Genomic DNA, 21,342 nt, shown 5'->3' with positions numbered 1-21,342 from the left:
CCTCTGGCCCGTCTTGTCTCTTGCTGCAGAGGAGGCCTTAGGGAAGGCCCAGGCGCTCGGTCCTCCTGTTCCTTTGGGCTCATCCTTGTCCAGGAAGTAGAATTTTGAGCTAAGCCCTCCGAAGCGCCCACTTCCGCCGCCTTCATGACCGTTGAAACAAATCATTCTCGTCTGCCCCTTCCGCCAAAGGAAGTCTTCCTAGGGCTGGGGTCAGCGTCCCCTGACTCCCTGAAGGCCCGAGCCCCGGCTGTTACATTAGCCTAAAAGCCCGGTTCTGGGCACTCATGTTTGGAGCTGGGGGCCGGGTGGAGCCCAACAGAGGATGGGCAGTCCTGAAAGAGATGCTCGTCTTCCCTGACCCTCGAAGCCCTCCAAGCCATCCAGGCATCCCGACTTTGGTCTTCCCACTGGATGTGGATGACTGAGGAAGAGAGCGTGAGGCGGAGGCCTTTGCGCCACTCTGTCTCGCTCAAGTCCAATTCGTGCCATTTGGGTCTTCTTTGAATATGAAGGACAACAAGCAGAGCTTTGAGGCCAACCCTGCCCCCCCCCATTTATAGAAGCACCAACATGTGATGGGATGGAACTGGCGCCATGTTGAGTGTCTCTTTATCTTGCCACTTGCTACCTGTTTCCCCAGTAATGAAACCAAAGACTTGGTCTAGAAGGCCTTGAAGGTCCTTCCAGCCGCCACGTCCTCCGGCTCCCGTCCTGTGCTCTCCGCACCCAGCTACCCTACCTCTACTGAACAAGGACGTGGCTAAAACTATTTCCGAGGTCCTTTCCAGCTCAAAGCTCAGTTTCTTGAGCCAGGCCAAGTCCAGAGAAATGGGAGCAGGCCTAAACCTAGGACCCGCTCTACCGTCTAGGCCCATTGGGCGCCCTTCCAGAGGGCAGAAGAGAGGAAGGATGGGCCAGAGCATTGGAGGTGTCTTCTCCTAAACCCCCAGAAACCAGCCAAGCAAGGCCCTGGAGACTGACCCTTGGGACATGCTTTACGGCTTTCTCCCCCGACCTTCAGATCTGAAAGACTGACACTGATCGAGCCTCTTACAGTACCTTGTTGGAGCCTCAGCCACTTGGCGAGGAAAGGACCTACGTGGGCCTTATCCCCATTTGACAGATGGTCAAACTGAGGCTGGTGGGCCAGTTAGGCTGCAGGTAGGACTTGAATTAAAATGTAGTCACTATCATACCCCAAAGCCTCGTGGCATTGCCAAGCTTAGAACAAAGAAGGAAGGAAAGGAAATGACTCTCAGAAAAGCATGATGGGAGGCCCTCTGTGGCAGCTACTGCCGGCTCCAGGCATGTCACCTCCTCATCCTTAGCAAAGGGACACCAAGCCCTCTCCCACCCTGGGGCTAAAGCACCAATCCAGATGGGCTCCTCGGTGGCCCAGCCCCGCAGCCTCTGCCTGCTAACCTCTTCTCAGAGACCTCCACGTGAGGGGCCAGCAGGGCCATGGCAGGAGAAAAGGGAGTCAGTCCGCCTCCAAGATCCGAGGATGTACTGAGCAAGACAAGCCAGGGAGAAAGAAAGGGGGAGCCAGACCTAGGATTTCACTGGCAGAGAGAACTTTCAGGATTTGAACTCAGACCCTCCAGCTCCAAATCCAGAGTCTTCTTTCCTTGGTGGCCCTTCTCCCTCTGCCCCTCCACCTGGGGGATGGATAAGTAAGATGGAGCCTGTCTAGAAGAGAAAATAGGAGGCTTAGCCAGTGGCGCGGGGGGTCCCAGGCCTCTCTCTGGCATCTCTTTGTCCGGTGACCTTGGGTCCGCAGTGTCTCCTCTCTTCACTTCAGTCTCCCTTGCGTGTCTGGGAGAAGGAAAAGACAAAAGAGATCAATGACTAGGACACCGTCTCCCCCTTTTGAATGCTTTAAAGAAGGACAGACATGAGCCGGGGAGCCCCGAGAGCCCCAGGGCTGGAGGAGGTGCCCAGTGAGTGGAGGATTACGGAGCTCCTGCCGCGATGGGTCGGGTTCTGAGGAGAACCAGAGGATTCGAGCTCTAGAAGCCACCCAGGTCAACATTCCTTTTATAGGCAAAGAAACGAGGTGAAGGGACTCTGGCAAAGCCAGGATTTGAATCCAGGTCCCGTGATGCCAGGAAGAGGTAGCGCTTGGTTGCCGTGTTCCTGAGGGGTCCTGCTACAGGGGACTGTCTACAGGCTCTAGGAAGCCAGAGGGAAGCAGCTACCCCTTCCTGGAGATAAAGCCGAGAGTGGCCTCTTGATGTAGCCTCAGTGGGCCTCAGTTATTATAGCTCTAAAATGGGGAGGATCATCTTCATTCCCATCTCGGCTGGCGGCCGGCTCCAGCTTCAGGATCTGGCCTTCCGGGGAAGAGTCCGAATCCGTTTCTTTCCTTAGTCGATGCCAGTGAATTAGGGACGGCCGGCGCAGCCCTTCTGCCTCGTGCTGGGCCGGGAACTCAAAGACAAGAAGGAGCCCGGCTGGTCCGCGTCTCAGGCCGCCATCACGTTCCGTCGCACCGGTCACGTCCGGCTCTTCCTGACCCCATCCGGGGGCTCTTGGTCATTTCCTTCTCCAGCCCATTTTACAGATGGGGAAACGGAGGCCAACAGGGGAAGGGACTGGCCCAGGGTCATTCAGCGAGCACTAGAGGAGGCCCGGCTCTCCCGTCTCCAAGCATAGACGCGGGTCTCTGCGAGGGAAATGGTGAGGAGGGCATTGCGATGCGCCCCGGGGAGAAGGTGGCAGGGAGCACGGGCCAGGCACAGACACGGCGGCCAAGGAAGACCCTCCCCTCCTCCCCATCTGTGACTGAGAAGAAGCGTAAGGAGGCCAGCGGGAGCCAGAATGAGTATATAATTGTTTGGAGGCTGGAGATGGCCGGGGCTTGAAACGCCAAAGAGAGGATGTGCGGAGAGGCCGGAGGCAGCCGCTGCAGCTTCCAGCATTGTGGGAAATCGGTGCGGCCGGAGCAGCAGCAACGCAAAGGCAATTTGGTGGAAGATCCTTGAGAGCGGCAGCCTCCCCTCTGTGGACAGCCTCTACCCTGGGCTGACGCGGTCTAACCCGGTTCAGTCAGTCCGTCATCCTAGCTAGCGTTCCTAGAGAGCTTGAAGGCTGGCAAAGCACCGTGATGATTGTCCCCTTTCATCCTCCCACCAACGCTAGGAACTAGAGACGGTTATTAGCCCCATTTTACAGATGAGGAAACTGAGCCTGAGAGAGGCCAAGCTGGCAAGAGTCTGAGGTGGGATTTGAACTCGGGTGTGAGCTCTACGGACGGAGAGCAGGCTGACTACCAGGGAGTGAGGGCACAGTCCGTGCCTCTCTGCTCTCCTCCTTCGCTTAGCTCAGGACCCCAGGGATGGTTGTGGACTTGACTTGACCAAGGTCTCTCCTGGGAGGGCCAAGAGATCGGCTCCCCGAGGCACCTCCAAGGAGCAGGAATGCTGGCCGATGGGCATCCCGGTGATCTCTCAAATGAGAATGGGTCCGCCTACATCTACTAGGAGCCTGCCTACTCTGCGCCAGACTCTGCGACAGGGACGCTCCCGGGCGAATGGGAAAGCTTGGGAGAGGGGAGAGCGCGCTGCAGCTGTGAGCTCTGGGTTCGAATTCTGACCTCTGATATTTACTAGCTGTGGAATCACGGACCACTTGTGTCATCCCTCTGAGCCGCATCTGGAGAAAATCCATATAAATATGTGGGTGTGTGCGAATCCTCTAGACATATATTTACATAGGAACATAGACGTGTATTTTATACATGTCTGCAAGCCTATGTAGATGTAAACATACCTCGAAATCTATGTGTATTTCTCTAAACATATTGTGGATTGTGTATCGATCGGGTAGACGTATAGATTTATCTACAAAAAGCCGTGTTGATTTCTAGAAATATACACGTATTTATTTATGGAAACATGCGTGTATATGACTGGATAGACATACATTTACATAGAAACATACATGTACGGGCATGTTTATATGTCTAGACATGCGTGTGCAAAATGCCTAGAACAGTGCCCCGAAGGGGGTTGTTAAGGGACAGTGGCCAGACTTGTGAGTTCACTGGCGCAGAGAAGCTCCAGGCGGGGAAACTCCCTCCACTGGTGCAGATGGGGAGAAGAGGATGCTCAGAAATAGCACGGAGTTGGGGCAGCTGGGTAGCTCAGTGGATGGAGAGGTCCCAGGTTCAAATCTGGCCTCAGACACTTCCTAGCTGTGTGACCCTGGGCGAGTCACTTGACCCCCATGGCCTAGCCCTGACCACTCTTCTGCCTTGGAGCCAATACACAGTAGTGATTCCAAGACAGAAGGTAAGGGTTTAAAAAAAAAAAAAGAAATAGTCCAGAGTCACACAGTATATCTCAGAATCAGGATTTGAACCCAGCTCTCCCGAGTCTGAGGAATGCCTCACTATCCACTAGGGAATGCTGTCTGTTGTTGCTCAGTTGTTTCAGTCATGTCTGACTCTTGGTGATCCCATTTGGGGTTTTCTTGGTGAAGGTGTTGGAGTTGGGGCAGCTATGGGATTCAGTGGCTAGAGAGCCTGGTCCGGAGGTTCTGGGTTCAAATCTGACCTCAGACAGTTCCTAGCTGGTTAGCTCCTCGTCACTTAACCTCCACCGCCTAGCCCTTCTTCTGCCTTGGAACCAATACTTTGTATTGACTCTAAGACAGAATGTGAGGGTTAAAAAAAAAAGGAAGAAGATACTGGGGTGGTTTTCCATCTCCTTCTCCAGTTCATTTTCCCTCAGAGATGAAGAAACTGAGGCAAAGAGGATTAAGTGACTTGTCCAGGGTTCCCCAGGTAGGAAATGTCTAAGATCAGATTTGAACCCAGGTCTCCCTGACTTCAGACCAGGCCACCCCCCAGCTGGGGTTGTGTCTGTTAAGTGCTCGGCACACGGTAAAGCCCTTTAAAAATGGCGCCCTTTACGATAGTCCATGGCCAAAGGGAAAAGGGTTCTGTCCCAGTGATCTTCCCACCAAGGAACCAGAAGCAAAAGCCCTGGGCGCCATGATGGTGTCAGCTCTGCCTTCTTCAGTAGAGTCACTAAGGCGTCCAGTGTAGACAGCCGAATCATTGACAAGCATCTCTTGAGCACCTACTGTGTGCCAGGTACAAGAGCTCCAAAGCCAATGAATGAAACAACCCCTACTTGGAAGAAGCTTCCATTGGAGCCACTAGAGAAGGTTCAGGGCCATCTGGAGGGCATTGGTCCGTCCATCGGTCAGTCAACAAGCATTTGTAAAAGGTGTGTGTGCCCAGCACTGTGCTGGACCTACAAAGGCAAAAAGATGGTGCCTGTAAATGGGTCCATCATTGTGTTCACACCAGACAGAGGCGGTAAACTGGGGAGGGCGCTCTCAGGAAGAGGACTTCCTAGAGAAAGGGGGAGAAACCGAGGTTAGGACTGGGGGGACGCCTTCAAGGCAAGCCCTGTCTCCTTAGGACTAGATAAATGAGACTATTGGATTACAACATGGTAGGACAGCCCTGTAGTTGGCCATCTTGGGCAAATCATTTCCCCTCTGAGCCTCAGTTTTCTCATCTACAAAATGGGGATGACAATACCCACAGCATTCGGTTCACAGAATTTCAATCAATCTATCCAGGCAGCCAAATCCATCAATGCCAATCATCAATGTGTTGATGATTGAACATCAATGTGTTTGGAGCATTCTGTGAGTGAGAGGTAGTGAGCTCCCTGTCATGGCAGGTCTTCAAGCAGAAGTCAGACAGGTGGCCTCTGGACAGGGAGATTGTCAAGACAAGCTATCACCCGTGTCAGATGGGCCTTGAGGTTCCTTCTGGGTCTGAAAATGTTAATAGCTGAAAAAACACTTCAAGAGAGGTTGGAGGGCATTATCAGGGGATGGGAGAGAGAACACTGGACGGGATGCCAGAAGACCTGAGTTCAAATCCTGACTCTACTTTTAGTGTGTGGCCTTGGGCCGTGGGTTATCCAGGACTAAAAGGAGGGGGTCAAGCTCAGGAGTCCTCTAGTGGCCCCATCGGAATGCAAAGGCTCCTCGAGGGTCCAGAACGTTCCATTTTTGACTCTGTATTCAGGGCCTTGACTAGGAATTTAAAATAAAGTCAGCCTTTAAGGATGCTCCTGGTAAGATGCATCCTGTGCCATCTTGGCTCTGTGACTCTGTGGCTCACCCACAAAAGGCAGAGCTCAAGCTGGCCATCTTGTCGATGCCATTCTCCAGGGGAGAAAACCAAGGCTCAGAGAAATGACTTCTCCAAGGTCTCACAGATGACAAGAAGAGGAGGGGAACCACCCTTAGCTGGTCCAGCATGGACAAAAGTGAAATAGTCAACAAGTATTTATTAAGCATTTACTTCATGAGCCAGGTGGCACCACAGTGCAGAAAGCACCGGATCTAGAGTCAGGAAGACGCCTCTTCCTGAGTTCAAATCTGCCCTCAGAAATGTGCAGGTTGTATGACCCTGGGCAAGTCACTTCACCCTGTTGGCCTCAGTTTCCTCATCTGTAAAATGAGTTGCAGAAGGAAATGGTCAACCTCTCTGGTGTCTCTGCCAAGAAAACCCCAAATGGGGTCCCAGACACAACTGAAAAATAGAGATGAGATCAGAAAGAAGACACTTCCCTGCCCTCTAGAGGCTCAGATTCTAGTGGGGAAGCCCAAAGGCAAGGGGGGAGGGAGGGGAAGAGAATCTGGGAGGGTCAGGGGCTGGGCCTGGGAAGGACGAAGATGTGGCCCGGGCCTCCTTCTTAAAACAGAGGCTCTGGCAGCAGAGGCCCAAAGGGTCCAGGGAAATTGCAGGCCTTTCAAGAGGTTTCTGGGGCCCAGAAAGTCAGGAGGAAAGATGGCGGCCATCGCCCTCAGCCTACCAATCACCTTCTCCAGTCTTGAAGCCAGAGCAGGCCTAAACTTCAGGGTTACAGATGAGGAAACTGAGGCCCAGAACAGCGACCTGAGGCTATGGAGAGAAAGAAGCCTGAGCTGCTGAGGGAGGACGGGGAAAGACCTGACGAGAGTGAGCTGAGCTTTCAAAGCAACCAAGGACCTGAGGAGGAAGCATTGTAGGTCTGCGAGACTCAGAGGCAGAAGCTAGACTCTAGAGGGCCAAGTTAAGGAACTTCTCCAAGGTCATGGGAGGAGGGAATCTGAACTCAGGTCCTCTGACTCCAGAGCCTGTGCTCCGTCCACCTGTATAGCAAGGCCTTCTGGGGAGACTCTTGAGGCCCCTGTTGTTACAGTCTGAGAAATCTGCTATGATAGTCTCTATGGCTAAGAGGACAGCAGGTAGCAGCTAACGGTGTGTCCCTCCTATTTTAATCAGGGACCTTACAAAGAAATTAATCTCTACTGGTAGAATTTCAAGCACCTTTGATAGGTAGTAAGAAAAATGGGAGCAGCCAGCCTCTCCTCTCTTCTCCTCTTCTCTCTCTTTCCCTCACTCCCTCTCTGTCTCTCTCTGTCTTTCTCTCTCTATCTGTCTCTGACTCTCCCCCTCTCTGTCTGTCTCTCTGTCTCTGTCTGCCTGTCTGTCTGTCTCTCTCTCTCTCATACACACACACTTGGCTTTTCTGGCTATGCTCCAACTCTCACCCTGAAGGCTCTGATATGGAGCCAGGCTGGCCGGTAGCGACGGACAGGGTCTGCCCCAAAGGAATATGAAGGGCATGGCCAGAGGAAGAGGACACTAGAGTCCATCGCCTCTCCGATCAAAGGGCCTGGCCCTGGGTGTGGCAGAGGTTTGAATGCCCACCCAGCATAGCCAGCTCCGTTCTGTGACTTTGGATAAGTCTCTTCCCTTGCCCCTGCCTCAGTTCCCTCATCTTAAGGAAGTGGGATTGGATGGCTTCTGAAGTCTTTCACTCTAGAGTTAGGATTCTCTGAATAAGGATTTATTAAGCACTGGATGTGTGTGTGTGTGTGTGTGTGTGTGTGTGTGTGTGTGTGTGTGTGTGTGTACGTACGCACACGCACGTGTGTGTCAGGCACTGAGCTCAGAACCATCTCTTCCCTTGGGGGGGGGGGTTGATATTGCCCTCAGAAATGCCTCAGCTGAGGTCCTCTGCACAGAATCTTAGGTTCTCTCTGAGATGGAAGGAATTCCATCCCCTGTGGAATCTTGGTTTTTCCATCTGTAAAGTGAGGAGCCTGGACCAGATGATTCCCTCTCCAAAAGCATGATAGTAAGTGACAGGGAACTCACCAGCTCCACAAGCACCAAGTTTGGGACATCTCTAGGGCACCAAGAAATGTCTGGGGAGGTTTCCTGGGTGGTTGTTATTTCAACCAAGTCTGTGCCTCTTTGCTCACTCTCTCTGACCCTGGGGTTGTCTCCACAGTCTCTTTCTGTCACGGAGGACCACGGCGGACCCCTTCAGAGGAGCAGTGGGGGAACTTGTAGTCTCGAGAAACTTACAAACTCAAAAGAAAAAATGGGAGTTGTCAGAAAGAGACACTCACCCACTGTGCGGAAACTGTACAGTGTCACCCACAAGTCTACACCCATCCCCTGAGGCACTCAGAAGCTCAGGTTTACACATGCATTATCTACAGATTCCATTATAAATACTAAACTCGAATATCATTCAGAATCATGGAGAGAGCACAACCCATTTTTTTTTCTGAGATGTTTTTATGCATTGGAAAAAATCCAGACATTTGACTGGAGGACTTCAAGCTGCTCATCTTTGGGCCTCAGTTTCCCCATCCATAAAATGAGGGACCTGGACCAGAAGGTCTCCAACTCTAAAATCTCTTGATGTTCCCCGTAAAAAGATAGGGCTCTGGCATTTCCTGGCTCTGTGAGGTTGGACAAGAAACTCCATGTCAAGGGCAGCTGGGTGGCTCATTGGATAGAGATCCAGTCCTGGAATCAGGAAGATCTGGGATCAAATCTGACTTCAGATAGTTCCTAGCTGTGAGACCCTAGGCAAGTCACTTAACCCTGTTTGCCTAGACTTACCCTTTTGTCTTAGAATTGCTACTATGACAGAAAGTACGGTTTTTGGGTCTTTTTTTAAAGTAGCCTGGGGAAGCTAGGAGCACAATGAATAGAATTTCAGGCCTGGAGTCAGAAGAACATGAGTTCAAATGTGGCCTCAGACACTTCCTAGACGGGTGACCCTGGGCAAGTCACTTAACCCTGATTGTCTAGATCGTCTTTCATACTTTATATGGATTCTAAAACAGAAGGCATAAGGGTTAAATTTTTTTTCCTGTCTCTAGAGCCCTTAGGCTCCTCATTTGCAGAGTGGAGGTGAGAACATTGGTCCCTGGAACTTCCTAGGGCTCATATCCTATTCTAAGAGAACATATTTGTCTGTTATTGAAGACCTCCTAAGATTAAGGTCAGAAGAGCCTGAGGCACAGAGAAAGGATGAAGACAGCCCAAATTCATGTAAAGCCCAGATTTAGAGCTGGGGGGGGGGGCGGTGTTTAGGGCCATCTACTAGGACCTTCTGGCCTCTTGAAAGGAAAGTCCTGGGGAATAAGAAAGAGGAGGCAGAACCAGCAATGTGGGAGCCACAGAGCCCAGTGATTCTCCAGGGCCAACCTTGCCTCTTCTGTATCTCCCCAGGGTCCCTCAGGAGGTCAATGGGCATCGACTCCCCAAATCAGATCCACCTTGAGATCAATATCAATAACGCCACACGTCATTTTTTCCTGAAATGCCCAAATAAGCAGAATATGGACGACCTCTACAAGTATGGCTCTGACCTAGCAGAGGCACACAAGCAGATGCTTTGCTCCTTTCATGGACTTCCCAGAAATACCTCCCACACAGACTTGAGTCTGGTCTGCAAAGGTAAGTCCTGAGGCCTGGCCCAGATGCTCCCCCCCCACCCCCCGCAACTCAAGCCCCTTCCCTGGGGAGAGAACCAAAGCCTTCCAGACCTGAGTCCAATCTGTATGCCAGAGGAATCCCCCTAGAGCAAGCCTAACCAGTGGTTTCTGGACCTCTGCTGGAAGCCTTGCTTGACCTGGAGGCCACCCAGCAGGGATGCTCAAGGCGGATCCCTGCTCTGCTTGCCACCAGCCCGAGACATTTGCATCCAAGGGAGCAGGAGGAGGATAGAAGACGTAGGCTGAGTTCTGATTCTGTCTTTTCATTTGTCCTTCTGTCATTGTCAGGCATAACTGACTCTTCATGACCCCATGTGAGGTTTTCTTGGAAAAAAATTCTTCTCCAGATCATTTGACAGATGAGGAAACTGAGTAAATTAGGATGAAGTGGCTTGCCCAGGGTCACCCAGCTAGTAAGAGTCTGAATTCTATTCTTTGTGACTCTAGGCTCAGCGCCACCTATAATACCTACAATATATAACAAACATTGCACCTTTATCTCATTTGGTCCTCACAGCAACCCTGGGAGGCATGTGGTATTATTAGTCCCATTTTACAGGTAAGGAAACTGAGGTCACACAGCTAATAAGTGTCTGAAATGGGTTTCAAACTCCAGTTCTTTTGGATCTTATCCACAAAAAGACCTAGCATTTGCTGACTGTGTGACTCTGAGAAAGATGACTAACCTCTCTGAGCCTCAGTTTTCCCATCTTTAGTATAGGAATCCTTGTACCCCATGTTTCATAGGTGTGCCAGGAGGGAAAGCATTTTAGAAATGCATGTTAATTGACCTATATTATTTCTGAGGTTTTGACACTGACTTGCTCTGACCAACAGGCAACTGGGTAGCTCAGTGGGTAGAACTTTGGACTTAGAGTTGGGCAGCCCTGAGTTTGAATCCTGCTTCAGACACTTGTGTGGCCCTGGGCAAGTCACGTAACCTCATTTGCCTTCTTTTCCTCTTCTGTAAAATGATACTGGAAACCACCCTAGTGTCTTTGCCAAGAAAACCCCAAATGTGGTCATGAAGTCAGGCACAAATGAAACCACTGAATAACAAAATCCTTGGAAAATAAATCCAATGTCGCCCCCAGAGTTGTTTTCTTCAAACTATTTCTTAAATTCTTGGTTCTAGATCCTCCCAAATACTAGGGACCTCCCTCTGAATGATTAAAAACCTCCATTATCAGCCACTCAAGCAAGCGTTTATTGTATGCCTGCAACTCAAATACAAGACAATTTGGGGGTGGGTTGCGTACTAACCCCTAAAGGGGCAGGGGAGAAATCGAGGAAGGCTTCAGGTGACCCTTGAGTGGAGCTTTGTAGGAAGTTGGGGGTTCTAGGGCTTGGAGGTGTGGAGGGAGATCATTCCGGGCATTGGGAACGTTCCATGCAAAGGCTTGGAGGTAAGAGATGTGAGGAAGGCCAGCAGAAGGCTGCTTTGACTGGATTTATAGAGCAGAAGAAGCAATATAGAACTCATCAGAGAGTTTATGCAGAAAGCCTTACCAGCCATGTGGGGCCTGGCAGCAGCTTATACACCCCTGGCATGGCCCTCAGGGAAGGACTTTGGGGAGTGAGAGCGCTCCTCCTCGGGCCCCAGTAATGATGGGCAGCTCACTCCTAGAAGGAGGGTCTATAGGGGTGAGGGAGGGCCCATGTGGCCCGTCATCTCTAGCTCCCCTGAAGAGCTGGGGCTGGATGTCCACATGGCACCGGAGCCCCAGCCCTTCCTTGGCCCTGCCCATCCCCAACTGATTCCCAGCATCCTCATCGCCGGTCTCCCTAAGCCTCTCTGCCCACCAGGACAGATCTTGGACTTCCTCTCTTTTCAGAACCAGCTCCCAAAGCACCTCCGACCACCCAGCAGCCAGCCGTGACCTCGCCTGAGCCCACTGGTAAGAGCAAATGCGGGCTCCCACCAGGCCTGCCTCCTAGTGGGTGGCCCTGTCCCAGGTTCTCCTGGACCCTGGGCAGCAACGTCCCCGCTCATCTTCCAGGCGGAGATGAGTAATTTCCCTATCTGGGTGTCATTGAAAGCCCAGACGGGCATCGGACATGGGTGGGCATCCCAGCGACGTTCCCGAGCTCAGCTGGACGACTTTGGGCAAATCCTTTCCCCACTCTGGGCCCGTTTCCTCTTCTCATTGTAGAACACACAAAAACAGGGCTGTTGTGAAACGGGGGACGGATGTAAAACACCTTTGACTACAAAGGTGCCATTGGAATCCGGGTGGGGATTTCTGCTCTAGTGGCAGGGGCCAGAGAAGGCCAGGGGGACCGGACAGGAGTCCCATCTCTGCCACCCAATGGCTGCGTGCCTTTTGACAAGGCCCTTACGTTCTCGGGCCTCGGGTTCCTCATGGGTAAAACAAACAGGTTGAACTCAATGGCCCCTCTAAGGTCCCATGACTCATCCATCCTGGGCGCCACCCACTTCCACCCTTGCTGTTGTGAACAAGAAGGGGAGAGGCTTCTTTCAGCCACCCTCCAACATTGGTGGAGGTGCTTCTAGAAAGGGGCCGAGCTCTGGGGATCTTTGAACCTCTGCTTTTCTAGAGAATCAGAGCAATGGGGTGGGGGGTGGAGGGGGCGCCTTCACGCCTATGGGACACAGCAGGATGGTAACTAGGAATGGAGGAACCTGGGGCAAGAACTGCATGAAACAAGTGCTCAGTTACAGAGGAGGAGAAGGAAGCAAAGACGCCGGGACGTTGCCTTAAGGCTTCCCTGGGTGTCATGGGAGGGCTGTCATCGCATCCCAGTTTCCCATCTGGTAGCTTCGTATTTGGAGGAACTCTTCTTGCCAAGTAGGCGCCAAGCTCTGTTGTTTCTAATCTGCTGGAAGACTGGCAGGTGTTGGTCCATCTGCTCTGACTTCAGCTCCCTGCAGAAGCATCCTGGGTGGGCCACTGTGCCCACTCCCAATACTCTTCTGCTCCCCGCTGTCTGGGCACACAGAGCAGAGGTCAGTGGGAAAGGCAGAAGAGACATAAAGAAGGCAGTGAAGGGTGCGGCCAGAGATTGCATCCCTTCATCGTGACCCAGGCCATGGCTAAATGGTGGAGGATCTCCATCATGCACCTGCCATTAGCTTCCGTCTCTCGCCTCCCTGATCTCCATATCCTGTCTGAGTCCCTGCCTTTTCCTCTGGTTCTCTATCTCTGCCCTTCTGGGTTGACGTCCTCCCTTGTCTTCCTCCCAGGCCCCTCAAGGCTCCTGCTGGTGGAGGGGAAGGAGAGGCTCCGCTGTGCCGGCGTGGTTGAGTTCTATCAGGGGAGCACCGGGGGAAGCATCTGCTACGACGCCAAAGCCTGGTCCCCGGCTCTGGGCAACCTGATCTGCCAGAACCTGAACTGTGGCACCTTCCTGGACCATCTGGACCCATCAGCCCAGAGGCCAGACTTAAGGAATCGGGAGGGACTGAAAGCCCTGCAGGTCCTCTGGGGGGTCAAGGATCCTAACGGCACCTCCTTAGAGCAGATCTTCAGGAAGGAGAAGAGCTGTAGGGGAAACCAAACCATTTCCATCATCTGCTCTGGTGAGTGGGTCCTCCCCGGGACAGTTTCCTCTTCAGTGAAATGGATGCACTGGACTTGGATTCGGTTCCTCCCCCTCTAAAATTCATTCATTCCATATTTAAGTACCTTTTGATGTGACACAGAACTCATAGACTAGTAACGAGCCAAGGAACCAAAAGAGAATTTTCATGATGCTCAAAAGGTAGCATATGAAATCTAAGTGGAAAAAAGCCATAGAGATCAGGAAAGGCTTCCTGGAGGAGGTGAGGGTGGGGTTCACCAGGCGAAGAGTGAGAGAGAGGATACTCCAAATGGTGACTACTCACGAATGAAGGGCCAGAGACAAGAGGGTAAACTGTGGGCAAGAGTAAGGCAGTCTGGCTGGAGGTTGTGGGAGATCAGGCTAGAGCACACATATGGTGCTGCCAAACTCAGATCCCTGTTCCATGATCCCCAACTGCATGGGCCTGTGGAAGGAATGTCAGATGGGGAAACTGAGGACCTGAGTTCATAAGAATCTAAAAGGACTTTAGAGATCAGTGAATCCAATTGCCACGTCTTGGATTTTTACACTTTCCATTTAATTGATCTAATTTGTTTTTACATGAAAACATTTACAGCTTCCTCTTGCTTCCTGGGAGGTCTCTTATGATATAGTGACCCCATCTGAAAGTGAATGCAACATTTCCCATCTCTATTTTTAATTGTTTTTTTAGTTTTTAAACCCTTACCTTCCATCTTGGAATTAATACTGTGTATTGGTTCCAAGGCAAAAGAATGGTAAGGGCTAGGCAATGGAGGTTAAGTGACTTGTCCAGGGTCACTCAGCTGGGAAGTGTCTGAGGCCAGATTTGAACCCAGGATGTCCCATCTCTGAGTCTGGTTCCAAATCCACTGAGCCACCTAGCCGCCCCTTTAATTGTCTTTTTAGATGAACAGATATCTGTTTTTCTCTCCCACCCACCCCCCATTCCATTAGAAAAAGGAAAAGGGAAAAAGCAAATTTCTTGAAACAAATATGTAGTCAACTTCATACTGTAGTGGGTTTCCTGTTTCTTGCCTTCTCAGTGGGTGGGAGAAAGGATGGAGGGACAGAGAGTATTTGGAACTGAAACTAAAATTTTAAATGAGAAAAATAGGTATAGTCGAGCAAAACAAATTCCTCCATTATCTACACACACACACACACACACACACACACACACACGTGTCTCATTCTGTACGCTGGGTGGCATGTCTCATCACTGGTCCTCTGGAATCCCGGATGGGTGCTGTGTTGAGCTGAGTTCCCACAGTTCCCAAGTTGCTTGCCTTTACAAAGCATCATTATTTGTCTTTTCCTCCTTCTTCTCCTCCTCATTTTAGTCTTGATCAGCTTATAGACATCCTCCAAATTATTCACTTTTGTAACATTGATGTCATAATACAATGTGTCCTTCAGCTTCTTCTTCCTCTACTCTGCATTTCAAATCTTTGAGATCATCCCTTTTCTCCATATCCTAGCACAGAAGGGCTTCCCTTCTTCCATTAATATACCACAATTTATTCAGATATTATTCAGTTAAAGGGCATCCCCTTAGATTCCAATATTTTTGCCACATTAGACACACACACCCCCAAAACTGCTATAATTAAATACTCTAGGACCTTGTCCTCTTTTGTTAAGCCCCTCTTTGGTAAAGATCCAAGCGTGGTATAATTGAGCCTGTTTAATAATTTTTTGTGTTTAAATTCCACATTATTTTCCAGAATGGCTAGGTCCACCAACAATGTATCAGTATGCCACAGCCAATCTAACATTTCTTATTTTCCTTTTTTTTTTGGCCATTTTTATCACTCACATGGACATGAGTCAGGTTCAGAATTGCTGGAGTTTGGCATTTCTCTAATGAACAGTGAGGCAATTTTTTTTTTAATGTGGCTATAGATTGCCTGGATATCTTCCTTGTTGCTGGTTCATATTTATTTATTAGTTAGAAAGTGGCTCTTTTCCTTATAAATTCAACTCAGTTCCTTATGTATTCTGGAAATGTTACCATTACCAAAGAAATTTTCCATAAAGATTTTTCCCTAGTTAAATGTTTTCCTTTCAATACTAAATTTTATTTGGGCAAAAGCTTTTAAATTTTCTATAATCAGACATACACATTTTCTCCTCTGTGATCTCTGGTCATTATTTGGTCATGAATTTGTCTCTCATCCAGAGATCTGAGAGGTAATTTTTCCACGTTCCTCTAAATTGTGTATGATGTGGCCCTTTATATCTAGGTCAAGCACCCATTTAGATCTCGTCTTGGCAAATAAAGGGTGAGCTCTTGGTTCTTTGAATACCAGTGTAATATTTAGACTGTGGATGTGGGAAAGGAAACTGAGGCTTAGGAAGATGAAGTGACTGCCTGTGGTCACAGAGGCAGTAATGGGAGAGGTGGCATTGGTACTTGGGTCCTCTGACTCCATCTTTCCTCCATAATTCGCAGTCCCCAAAGAGAGAGGATCCCCATCTTTAGAGATTGGTGGAAGATAGATGGAGACAATGGAGTGGAGGACAGACAGAGATACAGAGGATTGATAGACCTAGAGTTGGGAGGTCCTGGGTTCCAATCTGGCCTCGGACACTTCCTAGCTGTGTGACCCTGGGCCAGTCCCTTAACCCCTGTTGCCTAGCCCTGACCACTCTTCGGCCTCGGAGCCCATACACAGCACTGAGTCTGTGGCGGAAGGTGAAGGTTTTTAAGAATTAATTGATGTACTCCACAGGGCCAGCCTTGATTCTCCCTGATTCCCCCCATTTCAGACTTCCAGCCCAAGGTGAGAAGCCGCCTGAAGGGCGGGAGCCATGCCTGCGCGGGCACCGTGGAGGTGAACTTCGAGGGCCAGTGGAGAGCTTTGTGCAGCACGCAGAAGAACTGGGAGGAGGTGTGCCACGAGCAGCACTGCGGGCGCCTCCTCACCCAGGAGGACGTCCCGCAGAAGTCCCTCAGCACGGGGCGCTCCAGCATGCTCCACTGCAACCGCTACAACCTCTCCGAGTGCTACACCTTCGAGCCGGGAGACCCCCTGTGCAAAGGCAAAAGACTCGAATGTGAGCCGGGGGACCCACCATTCCCTGATGGGGCGGCCCCTTCTTTCTCTGAGGGGCCTTTTCAAGATAAGGGGGTTAGTGACCAGGCAACAAGCATGCCCTGAGGGAGCAGCAGGGTGGCCCAGGGGAGAGAGCCAAGTCTAGAGACCGGAGGTCCTGGGTTCAAATCTGGCTTTAAATATTTCCCAGCTAAGTGACCCTGAGCAAGTCACTTGACCCCCATTGCCCAGCCCTTACCTCTCTTCTGCCTTGGAACCAATACCCAGTACTGATTCTACAGTGGAAGGGAAGGTTCCAAAAAAGGACCCCAAAGCAAGAGCATCATGGGTAACGAACCAACATGAGAAGCTCTTCCAGTAAAATCAGGGGAAGCCAAGGACGTCATTGTCTGCACTATTACTCTATAGTGTTAGGAAGGTTCGCAGCATCAGCCGCCGTCCTTCGACAGAACTCTCCAGGGACAAACAGTGCAAGTGACAGGCGAAGCTTTGGGCAGGGACCCCAGGACGCAGGATCTCATGGGAGGACACGGGAAGCACAGCTCGCCCAGGGGGGAAACATCTCCCTCCCAAGCTTCCCCTGTGCACGAACTCCTGCCAAATCCGAATCCCAGGCATTTCTGTTCCCCCAAGGAACCCAAGTGCCAAATATGCTCTAGATTTCAGCTCCCTGGGACAAAGGCCCATTTACCCAGCCCTAGTTAGAGCTCCGCTCAGGGGACCAGATTCAACACTAACCCATTCATTGTCTTCTCTCAGGCCATGACCCAAATGCAGCTGGGCTGGGGGCAGGGACTGTGATGAGCATCATCTTGGCCCTGATCCTCCTGGCTGTCCTCCTAGTGGCCTGTGGGCCTGTGGCCTACAAGAAGCTGGAGAAGAAGTGTAAGTAGCCCAGCCCCCCAGCCTCCTTCTGCCGCCCTAGCCATCCCCCTTTTCCCTTCTTTGGCAGCTGGCTTTCTGACCCTCTTGGTTCTGGGTTCCAGTCACTGATATGAGGTGTGTGTGTGTGAGACAGACAGACAGACAGACATAAGAGAGAGGGGGGAGAGAAAGAGGAAGAGAGACAGGGAGAGGGAGAGAGAGGGAAAGAGGAGGAGACAGACAGAGAGACAGAGAGAGAGACAGAGAGAGGCCAAGGAGACAGACAGACACAGAGAGAGGGAGACAGAGACAGAGATAGAGTCACAGAGACTCAGAGAGACAGGGAGGAAGAGGGAAAGATGAGACAGAGGAGACAGACAGAGAGAGAAACAGACAGAGACACAGGGACAGAGAGAGAAAGAAACTCAGAGAGACAGAGTCAGAGAAAGGGAGAGAGGGAAAGAGGAGAGAGACAGACACAGACACAGAGAGACACAGAGAGAAAGACAGAGGGAAAGAGGAAAGGCAGAGGGGAGAGAGAGAGAAAGAAGAGAGGAAGAGAGAGAGACAGAGACAGAGAGACAGAGAAGGAGAGACAGAGAGAGAGACAGAGAGAGACAGACACAGAGAGCCAGAGAGAGGGAGAGAGAGAGAGAGAGGGAGGGAGGGAGAGACAGACAGACAGACAGAGAGACAGAGAAGGAGAGACAGAGAGAGAGAGACAGAGAGAGACAGAGAGACAGAGACAGAGACAGAGAAGGAGAGACAGACAGACAGAGACAGACAGACAGACACAGAGAGCCAGAGAGAGAGGGAAGAGAGAGAGAGGCAGGCAGACAGACAGACAGAGGCAGAGGGACAGAGCGATGGAGACTGAGGCTAAAACAGTGAGACAGAAAGAGTCTGGCCTTGGGCAAATCTTTCCCAGTGAATAGAATTAGACTGAGGGACTTGTGAAGTCTCTTCCTGCCCGTCACTCCTCCCTGGCCTCAGTGTCCTCTGTCAGATGCTGGGAATGGGCTGGTCTCCAAAGGCCCCCGTCAGCCGCTAACATTCGCTCTAAAAGCCTCCTTCCCTGCCCAGGTCCAGGCTCCGGCCTTGGAAAGGGCTCCTGGCTTAGCTCTGGGGTTGGGCAGTCCATTAACTAGCATTGATGTGGCCCCCCGGCTGGCCCAGCTCTGGGTTAAGCACCAGGATGCAAAGACTGAACCACCGAGTCCCTGCCCTTAAGGGCTCCCATGCCTGGGTAGCCAGTGACCGGGTCCCCACAACCCAGCGGGATGCAGAGCCCTGGGGAGGGCACCAGCCGCCTCTTGGGAGGGAGAGGAGGAGGGGAGATGTGAAGGAAGTCAGGGAAGCTGGGGGGGGGGTGCCGCACCTCCTGGGAGAAGAACAGCAAGAAGCCATTGTGGCCGGCGGGTAAAGGCTGTCAAAGGGCTTTAGATACTGGAACAGGATTTCTATTTGATCCTGGAGGTAAAAGGGAGCCACTGTGGTTTGTGGAGTACAGGAGGGGCGAAAGCAGACCAGGAGGGGGGCATAGGAGCTCAGGGGGTGCCCATAGGAGACACAGAGGAGAGGGACAAGTCCAGGAGTCTCTGGGCTCTCTCTGGGGTAGTCTGATGTCACAGGAAGAGGAGGAGGGATTGGTGCAGACTAAAAGAGCGAGGGGCCCCCAGAGGCTGGCCCAGGGAGGAGCTGTGTCCCACCACCAGGTCCCTCACATCCGGGCTGACTCCCAGAGACTCTGCTTGTGATGGGAGCCTACGACCCATGATCTAGAGGTGAAAGGGGTCCTGGGGACCAATGAGGGCATTGAGGCACATGGGGAAGTGACTTGCCCAGGGTCACCCAGGCAGCAGAGCCAGAATTTGAACCCAGGCTCTATAACTTTCAATGCAGCTTTTTTTTTTGTCCCAAAGAACAAGACACGATTACAATGATCACCTTTTTCCTTTTGTTTTTAAACCCTCACCTTCCGTCTTAGAATCAATACTGTGTATTGGTTCCAAGGCAGAAGAGTGGTAAGGGCTAGGCAATGGGGGTCAAGTGACTTGCCCAGGGTCACACAGCTGGGAAGTGTCTGAGGCCAGATTTGAAGCCAGGACCTCCCATCTCTAGAGCTGGCTCTCTATCCACTGAGCCACCTAGCTGTCCCAATCATACTCTTCTGTGTAACCAACAAGTATAGGAAGAATTCCATAGCAAGGCCAGGAGGAGAACCCAAGCAGCCTGGGCTCCCAGCCTAGAGTTGCCTCCTCTCTAGATGGCCTAAATGCTCCCCAGCAGCAGTAGCCCCACCCTAACCTCTTCCTTCTCTCTCCCTTGTTGCTCAGTCCATCAGAAGAAGCAACGCCAATGGATCGGTCCAACAGGAGTGAACCAGAATGGTAAGGGGAATCTGGGGGGTTGGCTCCCTGTGCTTGGGTGCCCCTCTGCTGAGGAGACCCTGGGGCTCAGCCCAGCAGTTTGGGATAGGCTTTCAGAGGAGGAGGAGGAGGAGGAGTAGGAAGGAGAAGAGGAGGAGGAGGAAGGAGAAGAGGAAGAGGAGGAAGAAGGGGGAGAGGAAGGAAAGGAGGAAGGAGATGAGGAGGAGGAGGAAGGAGAAAAGGAGGAGGAAGAAGAGGAGGAAGGAGAAGAGGAGGAGGAGGAAGGAAAGGAGGAAGGAGACGAGGAAAGAGAGGAAGGAGAGGAGGAAGATGAAGAGGAGGAGGAGGAGGAGGGAGAATGGCTGCTCCCCAGTATCTGCTCTACCCCTGCCCTCCCCCAGCAGAGGCTGCCTCTGATTGCTCAGCAGAGACTCTCAAGCCTCCGCAGATGGTTAGGCGCCCTGTAGCTGTGGAGACCTCAGAGACCAAGGAGTCACCACTGCCTCTGCTTTGGCCTGGCCTCAGCGCCTTTGGCCTACCACAACAAGAGGCAGTTGAGACCGAGGTCAGCTCTGGAGCTAGGAACCGTCCAGATGCATTTTGTCCTGCGCCGTGGGGTCTTCAATGCTTCTACAAATGCCAGTTGGTCCCCATTTCCCCAGTTCCCCATTTGCCACTTCCTCTTCCTTCCCTTCCTTGATAAGAAGCATAGAGGGAAGAGGGTTGGATTTGGAGTCAGAAGACCTGGGTTCGAATCCCAGTTCTGCCCCCTGACTCCCTTGGACAAGTCACTCTATCCATCTCTGGACCTTGGGCAGACTTGAGTCCCTTCTGGCTCTCAGGCTGGGCTCTTTGAGCCTTCCAATTATCCCTCATACAAAGATCAATGTCCCTCCTCCCATGCCCTCCCCGGTGCCACCTTCCCCTCCTCTTGCAGGCTGGCTCTTCAGTATTCCTGCCTTACTTCAAGGCTCAGCTCAGGCACTGCTTCCTCCAAAAAGCCTTTCCTGATTCTTCTCTAGTTTTCTTCCTGGGTAGACCATAAGCTCCCCCACCCCCATCCCCTGCCCAGTGTAGACCAGGAGCTAATCTGGATTGCAGAGTCTCCCCCAGAGAGCAGGAACTGGCTTTTGGCCTTTCTGTGTCACCCCAGCCCTCAGCACAGGGCTCGGCCCTGAGGAGCCTTGTTGACTGACTGAGAGCCTCCAAGGAGCACAGAGGCTGTGAGTGACTTGCCCAGGGTCTTACAGCTTCTACGTGCCAGAGGCAGGTCTTCCTGATGCCAAACTTCTACTCCAAGATGCCGCCTCCCACCATAAAGCACCGGAGACACTCAGTGGATGTCTGAAAGGTCGTAGGATGGAGAGAGCTTTCGAGCCTCTCCAGGCCTCAGTTTTCTCATCTGTAGAATGAGACAGGCAGGACTCGGGCCCTCTAAGGTCCCTCCCAACTATGGGGGACGAGGCCATGAGCTATGAACGGAATCAAACTGAGCTGAACTGAACCCAAGATACCTTTCTTCCAAGAAGCCTCCTTGGTTTAATCTCATTCGTCCAGTCCATCCGGCCCTCTTAGACTCCCTCCTATAACGTCACATTTATCGTTGGTTAATCACATTTTGTCACATTCATAATATCATTTTTTAAAACAAAACTTGTGACTCCACCGGTGGGGGAAAATGGCCTCCACCC

The 21,342-nt window shown here is 51.6% G+C and overlaps 1 protein-coding gene across 2 annotated transcripts in view; it reads left to right on the top strand.

Annotated features, from left to right (window-relative positions):
* CD5 (CD5 molecule) overlaps positions 1-21,342 on the top strand; it is a 32,608-nt gene that overhangs the window by 3,141 nt on the left and 8,125 nt on the right. For both annotated transcript variants that reach the window (XM_056801642.1, XM_056801641.1), the window contains exons 2-7: positions 9,551-9,778; positions 11,652-11,714; positions 13,022-13,357; positions 16,132-16,419; positions 17,178-17,303; positions 19,619-19,672. In XM_056801642.1, the coding sequence (XP_056657620.1) occupies positions 9,551-9,778; positions 11,652-11,714; positions 13,022-13,357; positions 16,132-16,419; positions 17,178-17,303; positions 19,619-19,672 (1,095 nt within the window). The remainder of the gene's footprint in view (positions 1-9,550; positions 9,779-11,651; positions 11,715-13,021; positions 13,358-16,131; positions 16,420-17,177; positions 17,304-19,618; positions 19,673-21,342) is intronic.

The sequence above is a fragment of the Monodelphis domestica genome, chromosome 6, assembly GCF_027887165.1.
Source record: "Monodelphis domestica isolate mMonDom1 chromosome 6, mMonDom1.pri, whole genome shotgun sequence".
Classification (NCBI taxonomy): Eukaryota; Metazoa; Chordata; class Mammalia; order Didelphimorphia; family Didelphidae; genus Monodelphis; species Monodelphis domestica.
Note: the sequence above shows the minus strand (reverse complement) of the source record. Positions and strands in the feature narration are given on the sequence as shown.